Source organism: Olea europaea, chromosome 11 (assembly GCF_002742605.1).
Source record: "Olea europaea var. sylvestris chromosome 11, O_europaea_v1, whole genome shotgun sequence".
In the NCBI taxonomy this organism is placed as follows: domain Eukaryota; kingdom Viridiplantae; phylum Streptophyta; class Magnoliopsida; order Lamiales; family Oleaceae; genus Olea; species Olea europaea.
The window spans coordinates 10,009,826-10,028,836 of NC_036247.1; the positions used below are offsets into that span (position 1 = coordinate 10,009,826).

Here is a 19,011-nt window from a genome sequence, read left to right on the forward strand (position 1 = left end):
TGGCCATGCATCTTCTCTCCCATATAGCATTTGCGCGACGACTGGCATGTCTGCATATATTGGCACTAGCACAATATTATCTCGAGTGAGTTTGTAGTAGACCTCAATCACTTTGGGAGAGAACATTATCCATTTGTCTCGAATCCATGTCTGATGCATGTGCTCAGTTCACAGTGTCCAAATCTGCATTAAAATTGGCGTAGAACTCCTGCACCAAAGTAGGGTAAACCTTCTGAGGTTCGCTTGCAACTTTCTCCCAACCTGCTAACCGAATTAACCGAGTCAATGCAAACCTCCCAAAGTCTTCCAATATTACTTGGCATTCTGGCCAAACTTTCCATCTTGAGACCACGTTGTCAAATTTGGCTTTATGCTCAATTGTTAGAAACCTTTTCATACCCCCTTCATCAAGTCATGTTCGGGCTGTGCTAGAAGATCTTGTGACCTTTTCCTTGCCTTTGGAGGTGGAAGGAGCAGTCTTTCGCTTTGGGGTCATATCTGTCAACACATTGGAAAAAACACAATTAGTAATATGAAATAGTAAAACAAATATGAAGGAGCAACATAGGTTGGTGTTTGGTAGCCCTCATGCTCCATGAAATCCCCCCAAGATGAAGAGTGCAACAATACAAAGTTAGGTGAAAATTTGTTGAAGCAGGGGAGATTGTTGAGATAGAGGTACCGGTTTATGATGTTTTTTGTGTGGAAAATGAGGGCCTGCATTAGGTTTTAAAAACCCAACCAACGAGCAGTCGCGCGTGAGCCCGACTATGTTAGTCACACGCGGGGCTGGGGCGTTTTAGCCCCTGCTCGTTTTGAGAGTGGCCTCGCACATTTGAGGCCACAAGCTGGAGCTCGTGCACTAGCTTAAATTGGTTTTTTTTTTTAAACATACGCTCAACACACAAAATAACAGAAAAATTAAATTAGGCATATAGACAATTTCTCTTTTCCACCCCCAAACTTAGAATAAAATTAAAAAATATATATCATCAATGTGAAATTAGAATAAAGGAGGGAAAACTTTCCTAAATTATTTGAATTGCCAGTGACAATTTGGTACAATCATGCTGAATGTGAATTGACATTCCTTGAACCTTTCTCCAAACATGAGGTTTGCTTCATTTTCTTACTTTTACCGTTGGTTTGAGTATTCTGTGATGTAAAGTTCCTACATATAAAATTGTAAATGTTGAATACCTGGAACAAATGTTACTTAGCTCGAAAATATAACAACCAACTGAAGTACTATGAGATCTTAGGGCTATGGATCATGGTTCCTAAATACTATAAAATAAACTGAACTATCATAAATTAAAATAATAATAAGAAGAAAATAAATAAAATAAATAAAAGGGAAGAAAGCTTGGGTTGCCTCCCAAGAAACGCTTCTTTTATGTCTTTAGTTGGACGTGGATATGGATTTAAGTGGGTTCTTTGAGGATAGTTTCTTCCACATCTCGGTTCTCCCCTCCATAGAAATGCTTAAGGCATTGTCCATTTGCTAGGAAGGTAGACCCATCCTTGCTCACTAGCTCCATTGCACCATAAGGGAATACCTTACGAATCATAAACGGTCTCGACCACTGTGATTTAAGCTTGTCCAGAAAGAGTCTCAAACGAGAGTTAAATAAAAGGACTTGTTCTTCTGGCTTGAATTCCCTCCTTAAGATTCTCTTTTCATGCCACATTTTTGTTCGTTCCTTGTATATTTTTGCATTTTTTTAGGCATCATTCTGAAATTCCTCTAATTCATCTAGCTGCAATAAGCGTTGTAACCCGACCAATTTCATATCCAAATTCAACTTCTTCACAGTCCAGTAAGCTCTATACTCCAATTTCACCAGTAGATGACAAGCTTTTTTGAATACCAGACGATAGGGTGACATTCCAATTGGTGTTTTAAAGGCAGTTTAGTATGCTCAAAGAGCATCATTTAGTTTGAGGGACCAGTCCTTACGGTTAGTATTGACTGTCTTTTCCAAAATCTCCTTAATTTCTCTGTTGGATACCTCTGTTTGCCCATTTGATTGTGAGTGATAACCAAGTGCCAATTTGTGCTTGACATCGTATTTAGCCAAAAGAGAATCGATCAACTTATTGCAAAAATGTGTACATTCATCACTTACTATCGCCCTAGGCGTGCCAAAACGAGTGAAGATATGTTTATGTAGAAACTTCAAAACTATCTTTGCATCATTTATTGGTGTGGCAATGGCTTCAACCCATTTGGATACATAGTCCACTGCAAGAAGTATGTATACCTGACCGAAGAATGGCGAAAACAGACCCATGAAGTCTATACCCCATACGTCAAATAACTTCACCTCAAGCATATTAGTTAGTAACAGCTCATGATGTCTTGAAATGTTTCCAGTACACTGACAATCATCACATATCTTCACAAAAGCATAACAATCTTTGAACAGGTTTGGCCAATATAATCCAGATTGTAACACTTTGGAAGTCGTGCGTGTAGGACCGAAATGACCTCCATAAGGTAAGGAATGACAACGCTCCATAATAATTCGTGTCTCTTCCATAGGGACACATCGCCTGATTATTCTATCCACGTACCTCTTGAAGAGTATCGGATCATCCCATAAATATGACTTGACATCGTGTAGGAATTTCTTCTTTAGATGGGAGGTCCAGTCAGGTGGCAATCTTCTAGATACCAAATAGTTAACAAAATCAGCATACCATAGGATCTTTGATGACACCGCTAACAAGAACTCGTCAGGAAAAGTCTCTCAAATTTGACTCTCAGCCACCACCTTTTCATTCTCTAATCATGAGAGATGATCTGCAACGATATTCTCACTACATTTCTTATCTCGAATCTCTATATCAAACTCTGGTAGTAGTAGTACCCATCGAATTAGACGTGGCTTGGCATCTTTTTTCTCAAATAGATATCGAATTGTAGCATGTCAGTGTAAATGATCATTTTGGTTCCAATGAGATAGGATCTGAATTTGTCTGGATCTGAATTTGTCACATACAAAAACTACCGCTAACATCTCCTTTTCTGTTGTGTAGTTTAGTTGAGCTCAATTAAGGGTTTTTCTAGCATAGTGGATTGCCTAGAATATCTTATCACGCCTTTGTCCTAAAATCGCCCCTACTGAATAGTCACTAGCATCACACATAACTTCAAACGGCTGATCCCAAGTGGTATACCATCACTGGAGCAGTAACTAGTTTTTCCTTTATTGTTTCAAATGCCTTTAAGCAGTTTTTATCAAACACGAATGTTGTGTCCTTCCCCAACAGGTTGCATAAGGGTTTAGCTACTTTTGAGAAGTTTTGGATAAATCTCCTATAGAATCCAGCGTGACCCAAAAAACTTCAAATGCCCTTGACATTGGTGGGTGGTGGTAGCTTTGCTATTGTATCAATTTTTGCCCTGCCAACTTCAAGCCCTTTTGCTAAAACATGGTGGCCTAGCACAATTCATTCTTGTACCATGAAGTGGCATTTTTCCCAATTAAGAACCAAGTTCTTTTCCTTACAGCGTTGCAACACTAACGAGAGATTATGCAGACAGTTATCAAAAGAAGTGCAAACACAGAAAAATCATCCATAAATACCTCCATGATGTCCTCCACCATGTCTGTAAAAATCACCATCATGCATTTTTGAAAAGTAGCCGGTGCATTGCATAGTCCAAATGGCATCCGTCTGTAGGCAAAAGTTCTATAAGGGCAGGTGAATATTGTCTTTTCCTGATCTTCTGGTGCTATTGCAATTTGATTGTAGTCCGAGTACCCATCAAGGAAACAATAGTGAGAGTAGCCCGCTAATCTATCCAACATTTGATCAATGAACGGGAAAAGAAAATGGTCCTTTCTAGTTGCTTTGTTCAGCTTCCTGTAATCAATACATACCCTCCAGTCAGTTATTGTTCTTGTTGGAATTAGCTCATTATTATCGTTCTTAACTACTTTCATCCCACCTTTCTTTGCTACTACCTGTACTGGACTAACCCATTCACTATCTGAAATAGCAAATATAATCCCCGTCTTTAGTAGCTTTAATATCTCCGCTCGAACTACTTTCATGGTTGGGTTTAACATTCTCTAATGTTCAATGGATGGCTTGTATAAATCTTCCGCGAGAATTTTATGCTTGCAAATTGTAGGACTTATTCCCTTGATGTCAGCTATAGACCATCCCAAAGTAGCCTTGTGTTCCCTTAACACTTTCAATAATCTGTCTTCTTCATCCCTTGTGAGTGATGAAGAAATGATAACTGGAGATTTAGAATTGTCCTCCAAGAATGTATAGCGAAGGTGATTTGGTAATTGCTTCAATTCAATTTTGCTGCTTACATTACTCTCTTTATCATCTGATCCCACTAACTGCTTAATATCTTTGCACTACGATGGGTTGTCCTCAATTGGTGCAGATTCAAGAGCCAATATGCAATCAACTAAATCCTTGCTTCCTGTGTACCTTTCAAAAGTTTTTACGTCATCATTTGTTGCACTGAAAATATACACTATTCCAAGGGGTCTTCAATGCATAATTGTTCTTTTCTCACAGCAGAATCAATGAAGTCAATTATATGGCAAGTGTCAGTGTCATCTGCGTACTTCATTGCTTGGTAAATGTTGAATCTCGCTTCTTCTTCATTCACTCTTAATGTTAGATGCCCTTCTTGTACATTAATCAATGCTCTTCTTGTTGCTAAAAATGGCCTACCTAAGATCAATGGGTTTTTCTGATCTTCTTCCATATCTAATACAACAAAATCAGCTGGGAAGATAAATTTGTCGACCTTTACTAACACGTCTTCAATAATCCCTCGGGGGTATGTGAGGGATCTATCAGCTACTTGTGGAATCACTGTTGTTGGCTTGACTTCCTCAAGGCCTAACTTTTTGAACACTGATAAAGGCATCAGGTTGATGCTTGCTCCAAGATCACAGAGGGCTTTGTCAAAAGAGGAGTTTTCAATGGTGCAAGGAATAGTGAAACTGCCTATATCTTTTCTCTTTTGGGGAAGTTTCTTTTAAAGGATAGCACTGCATTCTTCTTTCAATTTTACTGTTTCATACTCCTCTAACTTCCGTTTCTTTGATATCACTTCCTTCATAAACTTCGCGTAGTTCGACATTTGTTCCAAAACATCTGCAAAAAGAATATTAATGTGAATTTTCTTGAAGATTTCCAAAAATTTAGCAAATTGATCATCAAATTTTTTCTTTTGAAAACATTGTGGGAATGGAAGTGCTGGTTTGATGACTGGTGGGTTGTCAGGGAATAATATGGAATACGGTCTGTGAGCCTTTTGTGTTCCCTTGGCCTGATTTTCTTGCTTTGCAGCTACTTGTTCTTTTTCCTTGTCAGGTGTGGAAATGCTTTAATCTGTGGGTCCGATTCCTCCAGCTTGCTTGCCACTCCTCAATACAATAGCTTTACAGTGTTCTTTCGAGTTGACTTCCGTATCACTTGGAAATTTTCCCTATTGCTGACATTTCATTGATGTAACCAACTGACCAATTTGAACTTCAAGATTCTTCATCGTAGCTCCCATATTGGACACGTGTTTCGATGTTGTCTAAACATGACTCATCCTTGTTGAAGTGCGATCTTGTTTCAAAGATAAAGGTCCCAAGGATGGCTTCCCTTCAGAATTCTGAGTGTTGAATCCAGGTGAAGGTTGAAGTGTGTTTCTGTAGTTGCCATAAGATAGATTTTCATGATTTCTCAACCCAGGATGATAGTGATTAGAAGGGTAGTTTCCTCTTTGATTGTAGTTCCTGTTGTTGACATATTGAGCTTGCTCATTTGCTATCTCTATTCCCTGGGGTGATGAAGAGGCAGCAATAATTGAATCTACTTTCTGTTGGTTTCCTTGAGTGGTAAGTGTTGCTATCTGATTTGTGAGTGATGAAACCTGAGCTGCTAATGCTGTGATGGGAAGTCATGTTACTCTCTTTACACTTGACCTCTCGCTTGGCCATTGGTAACTATTTGTGGCTATGTCATCCAATAAGGAGTATGCTACATCTGCTGTTTTAGCCATTAAAGTCCCTCTCGCAACTGCATCTACTACAGTTCTTGTCTACCCATTTAATCCATTGTAGAATATTTCAATCTGCATCTAGCTTCGAAATCCATGTTGAGGACATCTTCTAAGGAGGTCTTTGAATCTTTCCCAAGCTTCAAAAAATGGTTCGAAGTCAAGTTGTCGAAACTGACCAATTTCACTTCGAAGTTGAGTTGATTTGGACAGTGGAAAGTACTTGTTAAGAAATTTCTGAGCCAAGTCATCCCAAGTTGTGATTGACCCGTATGGTAATGACTGGAACCAGGCTTTTGCCTTATCCCTCAAGGAGAAAGAGAGTAGACGGAGTTTGATTACGTCTTCAGTAACCCCGTTCATTTTCACCGTACCACAAATTTCCAGAAATGAGCCCAGGAGAGCATTTGGGTCCTCTGTTGGACCTTCTCCAAATTGATTTTGCTGCACCATATGTATAAGTCCTAGCTTAAACTCGAAATTTTTTTGCAGCAATAGCTGGGCGTGTGATGCCGGAGTAATTATCATTGACAAGGGATCTGACGTAGTCACGAATAGCTCCTTATTGATTATCTTCATTAGCTGCTCTTGCCTCCTGTTTTGCCATAATTTCACGTTCGCCTCTCTGTATACCCCTTAGAAAGTGGAATGTACGTTCTTGTTCAGGATCAATAGGTAGTAAGTCAAGATTTCTCGCTCTTCGCATAAACAGCTGAAAATAAAAACAAATGAGCTATTAGAAATAAACACAAGTAAAATAAATAAATAAAAATTAAAATTAAAGTTAAGATAGAAATTCCAATTAAAATGAAAGCCAATTGGTAATAATATCAATCGAATTCAAATGAATCAATCCCCGGCAACGGCGCCAAAAACTTGGCACGTGTTTTATGTAAGGTGATTTTATCGCACGTGTACGGTGTTAAATTTTGTAGTATATTGATTAAATAAAAAGTGTCGAACCCACAGGAAATGATAATTGAATCCTATGGAGTACTATAATGATTTTGACTTTTCACTTTATTTAGACAATCAAATGTTAAATGGATGATTTTATATTAAACTAAAATATCTGGATTAAAGAGTGCAAGTAAAGTGGAGCAATCTCTAAAAATTTTATCAAATGTACGAATGCCTAGGGAATGATTTCAACATATTCTTAACGATGTTTTTCAATCTCTATAGCTATTTCCATCAATTCCTTTCCTAATTTATAGGGAAGAATCCTAAATTAATTTTATTCCCTCTCTCGAGCGCCAAATAGAATTTATCTCTATATTTTAACCCCCAATATCTCTATTCTGAATTAAAAATATAGAAATTATCAAACATCTGATTCTTGAAATGAATTGGCCTCAAAGATTCGTACTTTCTCTCGAAACCTACGAATTCTAGGTTATGTCATTCTTTAAATCACGCCTAAATTTCTCTCTCTCTCGAGCAACAAACTTAAAGCATTAAATCATTTAATTATTGATCAGACAATTGAAAGTATTAAGCAAGAACAACATAAATAAATTTCAGGAAAATCAAAGGAAATAACTGTATTGGAATCAAAACATGTCTCAAATAGGTTACGTCAAGCCCTAGATCTCAAAAACTAATTGTGTTACGTGAATTCTTCCCCCAATTGTCATCAATCTTCTTGCAATTATTCTTGATTTTTGCCTCTTAGATTTTCTCTCCTTGCAAGCTTCTTTTTTGTTGTCCAGAAGAAAAAGGAGGCGTTCTGGTCGTCGCCCTACATTAAATAGTATGATGAATTTTGTTTCCATAAGGGTTTGTGTCAAAAAAGAAATCTGCCCGCACAAGGGGTATATTTTCTTGCGTGCGCACCGCCTATTGGTTCTACGTTCTGCTTATGAAATTCAACCCCTTGCGCGCGCGCCGTTATGAAATTTTTCCATGTATTACACTTTGGTCCCTATACTTCATTCTTCGTTCCTCGTTCCTTTTGATCCATATCTGACATCTTCTAACACCATTTAATTGCCTCGTGCTCTTCTTCAATCATTAACATCATGTTCAAATCAACTTTTGATTAGGCCCAAGTTAGCAAATTTCCTGCTCTTCTGTCCAATTTCATTGTTTTGCCTCGAGTTACACCTAACAAACGAAATATGTATGAAATTAAGCGTCAATTCATCCTAAATAACAAAAATTACTCTAATTTAATGAATAAAATAAGTGTATAAAATACATTTATCAGTGTCCATTAAAATAATCATTTAACAACCTCTTGTTTGTCAGAATACGGGTCATCGCTGCTTCTTTGCCCGTACATCTCAATCCGATTTGAGGGCAAACTCGAACATGGCAAATGTAGCAAGCGTGCCCTCAAAATCAAAGTAGAGGGCATCTCCGTTAACTAGTTTAAGCAGTCGACATAGTAATGAATTGAGCAATAGCCCAGAAAACTGTACAAAGCGCAATGAATACAGGGGTCATAAGCAAGATCGACGTAATATCTCCACGTGCTCCTCGTCCAACGAATCCAATACTAATGTAAAGCTAGCAAAGTTACAGTTTGACGTAACTTTTCCAGGAATCTATCTCATGGCGACGTCCAAATGGCAATCCATCCTGTAAAATTTCAAATGTTAGAACATTGTTAATTGAAAATGAATAAAACGTAATATTACAAAATTTAAACTAACCGAACTGTAACTAATATACACAAGAAAGAATAGATAATGAAATAAAGAAAATGAGCGTAATTAAATATTGAACAACAAATTATAAAAAGCGAAAAAATAATTTTTGTAAAATTATTTATTTTAATTGTTTAATAGTTTATTTAACATTTATTTTAATTGTTTATTACATGTTCATTCTTTATTATTTATTTCAATTGTTTATTTGCTTTAATTATTTATTGAACATTTAAACATTTATTTAAATTATTTTTTAAATTGTTTAGTTGTTTATTTAACATTTATTTTAATTGTTTATTGAATGCTTAATTTTTTATTATTTGTTTCAATTGTTTGTTTAAATTATTTGTTTTAATTATTTATATTTATTGGTTATTTAAATTATTTATTAAACATTTAAACATAAATATTTAATTATTGATTTTAAATGTTAGATATTTATTTTAATTTTTTTTAAATTTTAATTACTTATTTAAATTACTTATTTTGATTATTTATGTTTATTTATTATTTAAATTATTTATTTATATTATGATTATTGTTTGATTGAAATTGTTTATTTATAATGTTCATTATTTATTTCAATTGTTTATTTCAATTATCTATTTTAATTGTTTAATTGTTTACTTAACATTTATTTTAATTGTTTATTGAATGCTTAATTTTTATTATTTATTGCAATTGTTTATTTAAATTATTTGTTTTAATTATTTATATTTATTGGTTATTTAAATTATTTATTGAACATTTAATCGTAAATATTTAATTATTTATTTTATTTGATAAGTTGTTTATTTAATATTTATTTTACTTCTTAATTGAATATTTCATTGTTTATTTTAAATGTTAGACATTTATTTCAATTTTTTATTTAAATTTTAATTACTTATTTTTATTTTTGATATTTATTTGTTATTTAAATTATTTATTTATTATTTAAATGTTCATTATTTATTTCAATTGTTTATATTTTAAATAAAACAAAATTAAAAAACAGTTCAATTAAATTAAAAAAAGGGCCAGTTCCAGACGGCCCAGGGTTTGGGCGGCCTGGACACCACCTGCTTCGTTACAGGCTGCAATGGCGATCTCCGCCACCATAAACACCAATAAACAAGAAACCCCATTAATTATTTATGTTGCGATCTCCGCCCACATAAATACCAATAAACAAGAAAATCTATTAATTATTTATGTTCTACAACTATTTTTTAACTGAATTTTCAACAAATAAACCCTAAACAATTCAAGAAATCCATTATTAATGGCAACAAGTAGACAAGAGTTTCAAAGCTTACGTTCTTCGCATAAATGGAGAGCTCCGATTTGGGTCGTCGGTTTTCCTTGCTTACAAGCGGCGGTTTTGCTACATGAACTTCCTCTTTTTTCACTCTTTAGGTCGATGTGAGGACAAAAATAGATTTTCATTGTTTTCATTGGTTTTAATGGTTTTTCGTTTTCTTTTTACAATCAACGACCATTTTGGAAAATTGTAATGGTCAAGAAGCCATCTACCCCTATTTCCTCCAACAAATGCAAAGAGGGATGGGGAAACGGCAAGTGGCACCACCCCACCCCACTCCACCTCACCAATAATCAATCGGGCACCTACCAATAAAGATAATACAAGTGGTATAGATGGCGACAAGAATATTGATGAGCCTTAGACTCGAAGAGGAATTAGATCCCATCAACCCAAACAAGTCCTTTTATTTAATTGCATATATTTGGGTTTTTAGTTAGGCAATAGCACCCTTTCTGCAATACTGATAAAAAAGAAATTGTATGAACCCTTTTTATGAACCAAAGTTGGGCCACTTCAATGGATGGAAAAGGAAAAGAAAAAGGTCAAGAGGAAAACAAAAGAAGGTACAAACTTCTGTACATTCAACGTGGGAGATTGGGTGCTCATCTGATCAAAATAGTAACCAGTCTATTCAATGTAATTTCTTGTTGATCCAAGTCATATACTTCAACCGAAAAATATAAAAGGTAAGGATCAAAAATTCGAATAGAGATTCGACTGGGGTTAAAATATTTAATAAATAGATGAAAATAAATATTTTGGAAGATAACTAATTGGGTTTGGTGGAGAACCAGACAATTCGGAGGTCATCTTAATGATTTCCAAATTTTCGAGTTTTACCTATAATCAGACCAGTTTTTAGACTATTACCTTATTTTTCAAGTTGATTAGGCCACTCCCGTCTAGTCTTGACAATACTGTTACAAGTCTCGTAAATATACCTCTCAGCAATGCATTAGAGTGTAGAGCTTAAGGATAGTACTCATCCGCTCATGTACCAAACATGTCTCCATAATCATGAAAACACGTTTGAAATGAAACCGTTTTGCTTTACTGTCAAGCAATATTCCTTGAATAACAATTCCCTAGATGTGATCGAGGAATTCAAGTAAGGCACGAAAGCACCAAGAATTCAAAAATTCAACTGATAAAAGATTGCACCGGCCAAAATTTCTATTCACATGTCCCTTTCTGGCAGTTAAAAAGTGCTCCTCAAGTCCCGCTAAATCATAATTATAATAAGATCATGACCAAAATTAGCTAGCCGCCGGCCCCACGGCCAACCATGGAGGAGACTGGCCAGTCAAAGATTGATAGCCCATTTAGAAGATGTGTGCGTGTTTGATGACATCGTTTCTCTACTATACTACGTTTCCAGCTCGATGTCACTTTGCTATTTGACCCTTATCTACATTTACTAAGATCCTTCAACTTGTAGGAAAAAAATAAAAATAAAAGCCAAAAGCGAATCTTGATTCTCATATTGAAGGACAAATACAGCTCATGTATTAATAGAGATAAATTAAAAGGCCAGTTGACTGATGGGAGTAATTAGAAGAAGGCATTTAGTTCTGTACATGATTCAAACACTAATTCAGCTTTCATCAGTCCAACCCTGTCGAACCTAATTCATAACAAATGAACATAACACGAACATATAAGGCATATATACAGACGCTAAGTGCATGTCTAGCATGCAGTAGGAGATAAGATTAGACAATACAATGAACACTTTTACTTCCAAACTATCGTCCAGTGTTATCTATTCTAACTTATCAAACATGCCGTAAAGAAATAGATGCATGTGACAAACTTTGGACGAGAGGATCTGGATCAAAGTCAGTTGCCATAGAGGGATTCGGAATTTACAGAGGTCGTGCATTACCCTCAGAGCTTCACGAGTAGGATCTAACCAAGCCAAAGTTGCAGAAGGATCGGGATTTGAAGAGGCCGCTAAAGAGGAACCTGGTCGGAGATTCATGGGGAACTTGATTCAACTCTTCCGGGCAGCCCTTTACTTGGAGTATAGTCTGCCCAATTGTTCGCCGAATAGAATCTATGATCTTTGGATCAACCGGATATCCAGATGTATCACGAACATAGAATGTATTAACGGCTTTGCCATCTTTTGTTGTCACTTCAGCTCGAGATACAGTAAGGCTATTTTCTCGGAAGATTCGAGTTACATCAGACAGTAGCCCGACTCTATCAGCTGTGCACAATTCTAACTTCAACCCCTGATGAGAAAAGAAACAAATTCCATTGAAATTCCTGCTCGAAGCCACTATCGGAACATAGAAAACTAAGCAAAATGCCGCAAATAAAATCAATCAGACATAATAGGTCATCATTAGATGACATATGCATCTCTAATATGTTTAAGAATCATCTTATGAGAACATAGTGAGACAAAAGTGAAAACAAAACAATCGGCCGACTTGAAAATAACGATTGGAGCCACTAATTTTTTAAACTATATTTCCTTTTTTGTTCTTAAGTGGATCGTATACAAATAAGTACGGTTGCAACTTCCATTCAGAACCATACGAATTTTTTGGATGAAAAATTGCATAGGTTCTTACTTCAGATACTCTTCTTTCGATTGCTGCTTCAAGACACTGAATCACCCTTTCCCTCTCTGCATCTGATTTCACTGGAGATCCATCAACGTGTCTCATACAGTATTCCTTCAAATGCAAACACGAAAGGGGGATCAAGCCCTACTCCCAATCCAGAGAGTGAAAATTAACGAAACGAAAAAATAAAAACACAAAAACACGCGGTTTTGTATATAGTGGTTCACCCTCAGTGTGCACTAAAAGGGATAAGTGAACAATAAAATTTAGCTCCACACAACCGAGCATATGCATATCATATCCATTAAAAAAATCAGATACCAGATATGCTTCCGGCCCCTCGGCATCAACATTTCCATGGAAAACCACATACTGCATGTCTGTCAAAGTGCAGACTATATCAAAGAGAAGTTTTGGCCTATCCTTGCACCGAATGGTGACCACTGAGTAGTCCTTGTCGTGCCAATTAGTAACATTTACATTCGGCCTTTCTTTTTCCTCCATGGCACTTTCACCCATCCCTTCATAGTCTCGGTCCGCAAACATCATCTGGTGAAGCCTTCTCTCAGTATGAGTGACGCCGTGAGATACCACGGTCTTAGCTTCCCGGGATTTGTTAGTTCCCTTAAGTACATTACATAAAAGGCGCTTAACCATGGCTAGCCTTTCGGGATCAGCAATTGCACCCCCGGTTTCTTCATCAGTTACTTGCATAACAGCTGCTGCTCGGGTATTATGAGTCCACACCTCAGCATTCACCACATTGCATTTGAGGTGGGTGAGAACAGCACTCACTTCTGAAAGCAGTCCCGGTCTATCACTTCCTATTAACTCAATTGCCGTGTGGTCCATTCCGGACATCACCCCGACAGATCGTCTCATAGAAGATGCAAAGCAAGAATCGGGACCAAGTGACTGCAAACGAATACAAAAATATCATTTTTTTTTGCAAATATATGCAAACAGAAAGTTAATAATACTGTGAAATTTAACACATCTCACCTTCTGGATATAATCCAGACTCGCTTCATCTGTTATCTTGTTTCCATCTTTGTCGGTGACATTGAAAACTGCCCGAGAAAAATAAACGGGTTGACAACTATATCCAACAACTACTGGTATATAGATATTTTTACGGGGTATAATATAAATATTATTACCGTCCATGAACCATCCTCCATCAGAACAAATATAAGCTTTAGATATCATAAGATTAAGATCAGTAAGGACTTGTACAACTTCCAAAAGTATTCCATGTTTATTAGCACTGTCCACCTACATAAGAGAACAAGGACAGGATATGAAACTTAAAAATTACAAAAATTTGAAAAATCCCATAAGTCTTGAGATATCTGGAGTAAACTGCAAAAGATATAAACAAGGTGCATACCTGAATAACAGTGGCATTTTTGCAGGATTCATTATCAATTACAACTCTGACAACAAGCGAAATTGGATTAAATAATTGCTATAAAATTGGATCAAATCATACATACATTAGCAGATATAAGAAAATAGGTACCTGGGAGGGTTCATTCTCCTGATGAATTTCTCATATTCATCATCCATATTCTGTGAATAACTTACTGAAGCTTCCGAAAGGGAAAAACAAGAAAAAGCGAAAACTCAGATCAAGCCAATATTAATTTTATCTTTCAGAAAGAGAACCGAATCACCACAACCAATCACAAAGAAGATACTCAAATATAGAGTATAGAAGAAGGCGAAGATAAAATAAAACTGAATAATAAAATAATTTTGAGATTTGAAATAGGGACTAGAAATCTAAAATGACCTCTAGACACCAAGAAAGCCAGCCAACTAAGAAGGCTTAAAACACAAGAAAAAGAAGCTCCCCCCCGACCCGCACTCTGTATATTGTGTGGTCTGGTGGGGCTCTGTGTCTGTGTGGGAACCATAGCCCATCAAACCATTTGAAGACAAAGTGTTAACAGCGCATAACACCCACAAGCGTGAGAAACAAGCACAGATATCAAAACAAATCACAGCCTGGACACAACCCAGAAAAAAAAACAGATCAACAAACTGTACTAACAAACTATGAGCCAAAACTTGAACAAAAAAAAGCCAACAAATTACTCGAGGAGCCAAAAATTGACAGAAAAGTAAAGTGAGAAATAAAAGAAGCAAAAAAATGATACATACCCATTAAAATTTTTGACCTGGACACCAAGATTCTTTTGATTCTCTTTTCTCAATATAGACTCTTTAGTACAGCTCTATGCTATGGCAATTGGCAACCCTTTATATAGATAAAAGTATTTTATAAATAGCCCAACACAGAAAAAGACTCCCTTCTCCCTCCTCAATTTGTATATCTTCTGTTTGTATATATAATGTGTAAATTCTTATTTTAATTTGGAGTTTTTTGAGTATTCTAATTTGAGCTTCTCTTTGGAAAATTGAGGTTTTTTCTACAAAAAAGGAAAGTTCCCAGAAACGAGAAAAGAAGGGAATGGGTTGATTATACTAATATGTAACGGTGGACCGTGGACCCTGTATTTTTTTAGGCTCATAACAGGTGGGGTGTTCTAACGTGCACCGTAAGGATGAATCAGATTTTCACACTGCAGTAATTTTTACAGCCACGTGATGGAAGTGGAACAGTAAAAATCTCCAAGGTTGATGGGAGGGGAGAGAAGAAGAAGAAAGGGACGGGGTTGGGTGGGGTTGGCTTATTTTGCAGATGTCGATGCTGTCCGCACGGGCTTTTCTAATAAGGCGCTAAATCAACTGTTTTCGGTATAATTATTTAATTAATATTGCCTAGAGTAGGCCAATATATATATTTAGAGGTTGAACCCAAACTTTTAGGGCCCCACGGCCCTATTCCTACAACATCATGAGAGAAGTAAATAGCGGGTTGTGCCTCAATAGGTCAGAGAACAAGAGTTTGTCCGTATACTGATGTCCACAAAGAGTCCAATTTCATATTTCAGAAATCGAACCCTCACACTGCGACTGTCAATAAGGCTGAAACTACCTCACTCCTATCTTTTGCACCACTGGATTATACCCAAGGGGGCAAGCCAATATATATATTTAGCCCATGTTTGGTGAGGATTAAAATTTAACTTTAAGTAAGTTTTGATAAAATTTAATGATATGTGTGGTTGAAAACTTACGGTAAAATATATAGTTAAAATTAATTGTTTACTTTAATTTGGATTAAAATTTTAATTTTAATTTTCATCAAACAGGTACTTATTATATTAAAATTATGATATACTTGTTATCCGTGCAGCTTTTTAGGTTAGTTTGAACATTTTTTTAAGAAAAGTTCTCTCGTATTTGATGAAGTATTGAAATCTGGGGGTGTGCCTAATGATAATGATGACCTTACTCGACTAAACATGCGAGTGGATAATGTTGGTGTGGCTGATCGACTAATTCTCATTAAGTGGACCGATCTCAATGTTTTGATGAAGTGCAACCCGTAAGACTCGTTTGGTCAATCGATGTTGCTACAATTCAATCAAGAGTAAGAGACGCTTATCATGTGAAAACTGTACTTTCTACTTCAACAGTCATGTCAAGATTTAATTGTCTAGTTAACGGTATACATCTAAGCATCTATAAATACAGTTCATATCCCCCATTTGAAAACAAGAACAACACAATCATAGAACGATTAGCAGAAGGGGAAAAAAAAGGAATATACCCTCACTTCTTTAAAACCACCACCGGAGATCACAATCACCACCTATGTACAGCAAAATCTGTCATGAGATTGAGACTTTGAACCTAATTCGTATCACTTATAATCCTAATAAAAATAGAAAACTATTTTTTGGTTAATATATAGATAAATAGCCTGATAAAATACGACGTAACAATATTTTTGGAACAATTGTTTAATTTAAATTATACATGCATGCTGAAAGAGCTCCAATCTCTCCAAGGCGGGTTAGTGGCCAACTCGACGAATTTCTAAAGAATTGACTCAAAATGATCAAGAAAAAGAGTTTCATTTGGAATTTACGAGAATAGCTCTGTGAGCTTGAGCTCGAAGGACAGGGGTAGGGGCAAGTCTAGTAGTGTGTTATGTTCTCTATCATCGCTTGCACTTAAACGTTACTTTTTCTTTTTTTGGAGAAGCCCAAGGCTAGCTTTTTTAATAACTATTTTTATATTAGGTTTCAAGCAATTTACTTAAAACGCTAATAATATTTAATATTATATTAGGGAAATATTGATCATCATTATATATAGTTGAAAATATATGATGATTTCAATAAAATGAATATTATTCTTTAGTACTATCATTGACTAGATGATCCTTCCTTTGAATCCAATTAAGCATGAAGAAAGTTGTTTCTTTTGAAAAATTAAACAAAGTATTAAATTACGGAGCTGATAGTTATCGAAAAGTCAAATTTAACACAAAAAATATAAATAAACTCCTTAAAACTTATTAATTTATAAAGATAATATGTCCAAAAAGGCCCATTTCTTTAGAAACTAATGAGCGGCAGCCGCCAGAAGAATTCAGTTTTAATATTCATAGAGAGAGTTGGCCCTGTTCCTATATTAAAGATTTGGGTGCGACCTCACATGAGCATGTCTTCCGGTAAATTGCTGGGTTCATGTCCTTGCCCACATGCGCCTTCTGCTACCTCCATAATTTCTGCTACTCAGTTTTAGGGTTTTCTAATAGTCCTATATTATTATATACACACACACACATCGTTAGTAGGATAGATCATGACTCCCACTCCAGTTTCTGTTTGTTTATATATTTGAGACTGCACGTCTTTGTATTTCCTTCTCTTGATCAGTTTTGGATTCTTTAACTCTCTGAGGATAGGAATTACGTATCATTTGTTGTAGAAATTTTACCGGGTTAAAGTAGAAATCACGAAACACAAGGAATTACATATCATTTGTTGTAGAAATTTTACCGGGTTAAAGTAGAAATCACAAAACACGAACTGGCAACGCGAATAACAAAACAATCACGAACTTTTATTAATAAATGGTTTGAGCACGATATCGTTGTTCTCAAACAATATTTTGCGATGGAAAGCGAGACAACGATGGCAACAATTAAACTCATGAATCAAGACTTAGTGCGATTAGATCGATTCGATGGAACGAATTACACTCGATGGATAGACAAATTGAAGTTTTTTCTCACTGCACTAAAGATCTTCTACACCTAGATCCGAAGTTGGAGCCATTACCGGAACAAAAAAATGGAGAAACCAAAGCGGTGAGGAATGAAAGACAAAAGTGCCAAGAAGATGAGTTGACATGCCGCGGTCACATTCTCAACACATTGTCGGATCGTTTGTATGACTTATATATGAATACAACTTCGACAAAGGAAATTTGGGATGCGCTCAAAAATAAGTACAAAGTAGAAGAAGAATGTACAAAGAAATTTTTAATTTCTAAGTACTTCGATTTTAAATTTTTAGAGAATATTCCCCTTTTTTCCCAAATACATGAAATACAAGTAATTGTCAATAAGTTGAAGGCAGTGAAAATTGAAATACCGGAGGCCTTTCAAGTGGGGCTATAATTGTTAAACTTCTCGGAACTTGGAAAGGATAGTGGAAGAAAATAATGCATTATTTCGAAAATTATTTTTTGGAACAACTACAAAAACATCTTTGGATTGAGGAAGAGTAAAAAATGCGTGATAAAAGTGATTTTCATGAGGGCACTTCCAAAATAAATACTGTATAAAAATCTGAACAGCCAACAAAATCTAACAAAACGAAGCCTTCAAGGAACCTTAATAAGTTCAAGAAGAAGACCAAAGGAGGATGTTTTGTTTGTGGGAAATCTGAACACTACACAAAAGATTGTAGACACCGAAAACACAATAACTCCGAGGGTAAAGTGAATTTCATCCAAGAAGACAAGATTGTGTCCATCGTGAGCGAAATAAATGCAATTAAGGAAAATGTACCCGATTGGTGGTATGATATTTGTGTCACGGCGCATGTATCATTTGACAAATTTTTGTTTAAAATATACAATGAATTGGATGGAGACCAAGAGATCCAAATGGGTAACGAGGTGCGATCCAAAGTAATTGGAAAAGGAAGTGTAGAAATTATCTTTACTTCTGAAAAAAATGTTACTCTCACAAATGTACTACATGTCCAATGTTATGAATATGAACTTAGTGAATGGAAATCTTTTGGAAAAATCGGGCATTAAAAGTGTTTTTGAGTCCGGTAAACTTGTATTATCACTTAGCAGGAAATTTGTTGGAAAGGGCTATTCATGTGAATAAATGGTCAAACTTTGTACTATTGACAATGAAATAAATAAAGTTGATTTTGCTTACATGATTGATTTATTTTCTTTATAGCATGCTAGATTAGGTCACATAGGTAAAAGTACCATGAAACGCGTGAGAAATTGTGACTTAATTTTATATGATGGAAATGATGTTATTAAATGCAAAAT

General features: G+C 35.7%; 2 protein-coding genes across 3 annotated transcripts; both read right to left on the reverse strand.

Moving 5' to 3' along the window:
* Positions 1-4,082: 4,082 nt before the first annotated feature.
* Positions 4,083-5,122, reverse strand: LOC111404442. The gene is made up of 3 exons (XM_023033249.1): positions 5,054-5,122; positions 4,547-4,999; positions 4,083-4,382 (listed from the first exon to the last, which is right to left on the reverse strand). Exons 1-3 carry the CDS (start codon positions 5,120-5,122, stop codon positions 4,083-4,085), a joined length of 822 nt encoding a protein of 273 aa, XP_022889017.1.
* A 6,387-nt stretch (positions 5,123-11,509) lies between these two features.
* Positions 11,510-15,006, reverse strand: LOC111403311 (ACT domain-containing protein ACR4-like). Of its 2 annotated transcripts, none has more exons than XM_023031762.1 (8): positions 14,734-15,006; positions 14,090-14,153; positions 13,958-14,003; positions 13,728-13,842; positions 13,570-13,637; positions 12,889-13,482; positions 12,574-12,678; positions 11,510-12,228 (listed from the first exon to the last, which is right to left on the reverse strand). In XM_023031762.1, the coding sequence occupies exons 1-8, from the start codon at positions 14,735-14,737 to the stop codon at positions 11,887-11,889; spliced, it is 1,338 nt and encodes a 445-aa protein (XP_022887530.1). In that variant the 5' UTR covers positions 14,738-15,006; the 3' UTR covers positions 11,510-11,886. The 2 variants fall into 2 exon arrangements, with proteins under 2 accessions (XP_022887530.1, XP_022887529.1); XM_023031761.1 differs by having other exon boundaries at positions 14,090-14,159; positions 14,734-15,005.
* Between the last annotated feature and the right edge of the window lie 4,005 nt (positions 15,007-19,011).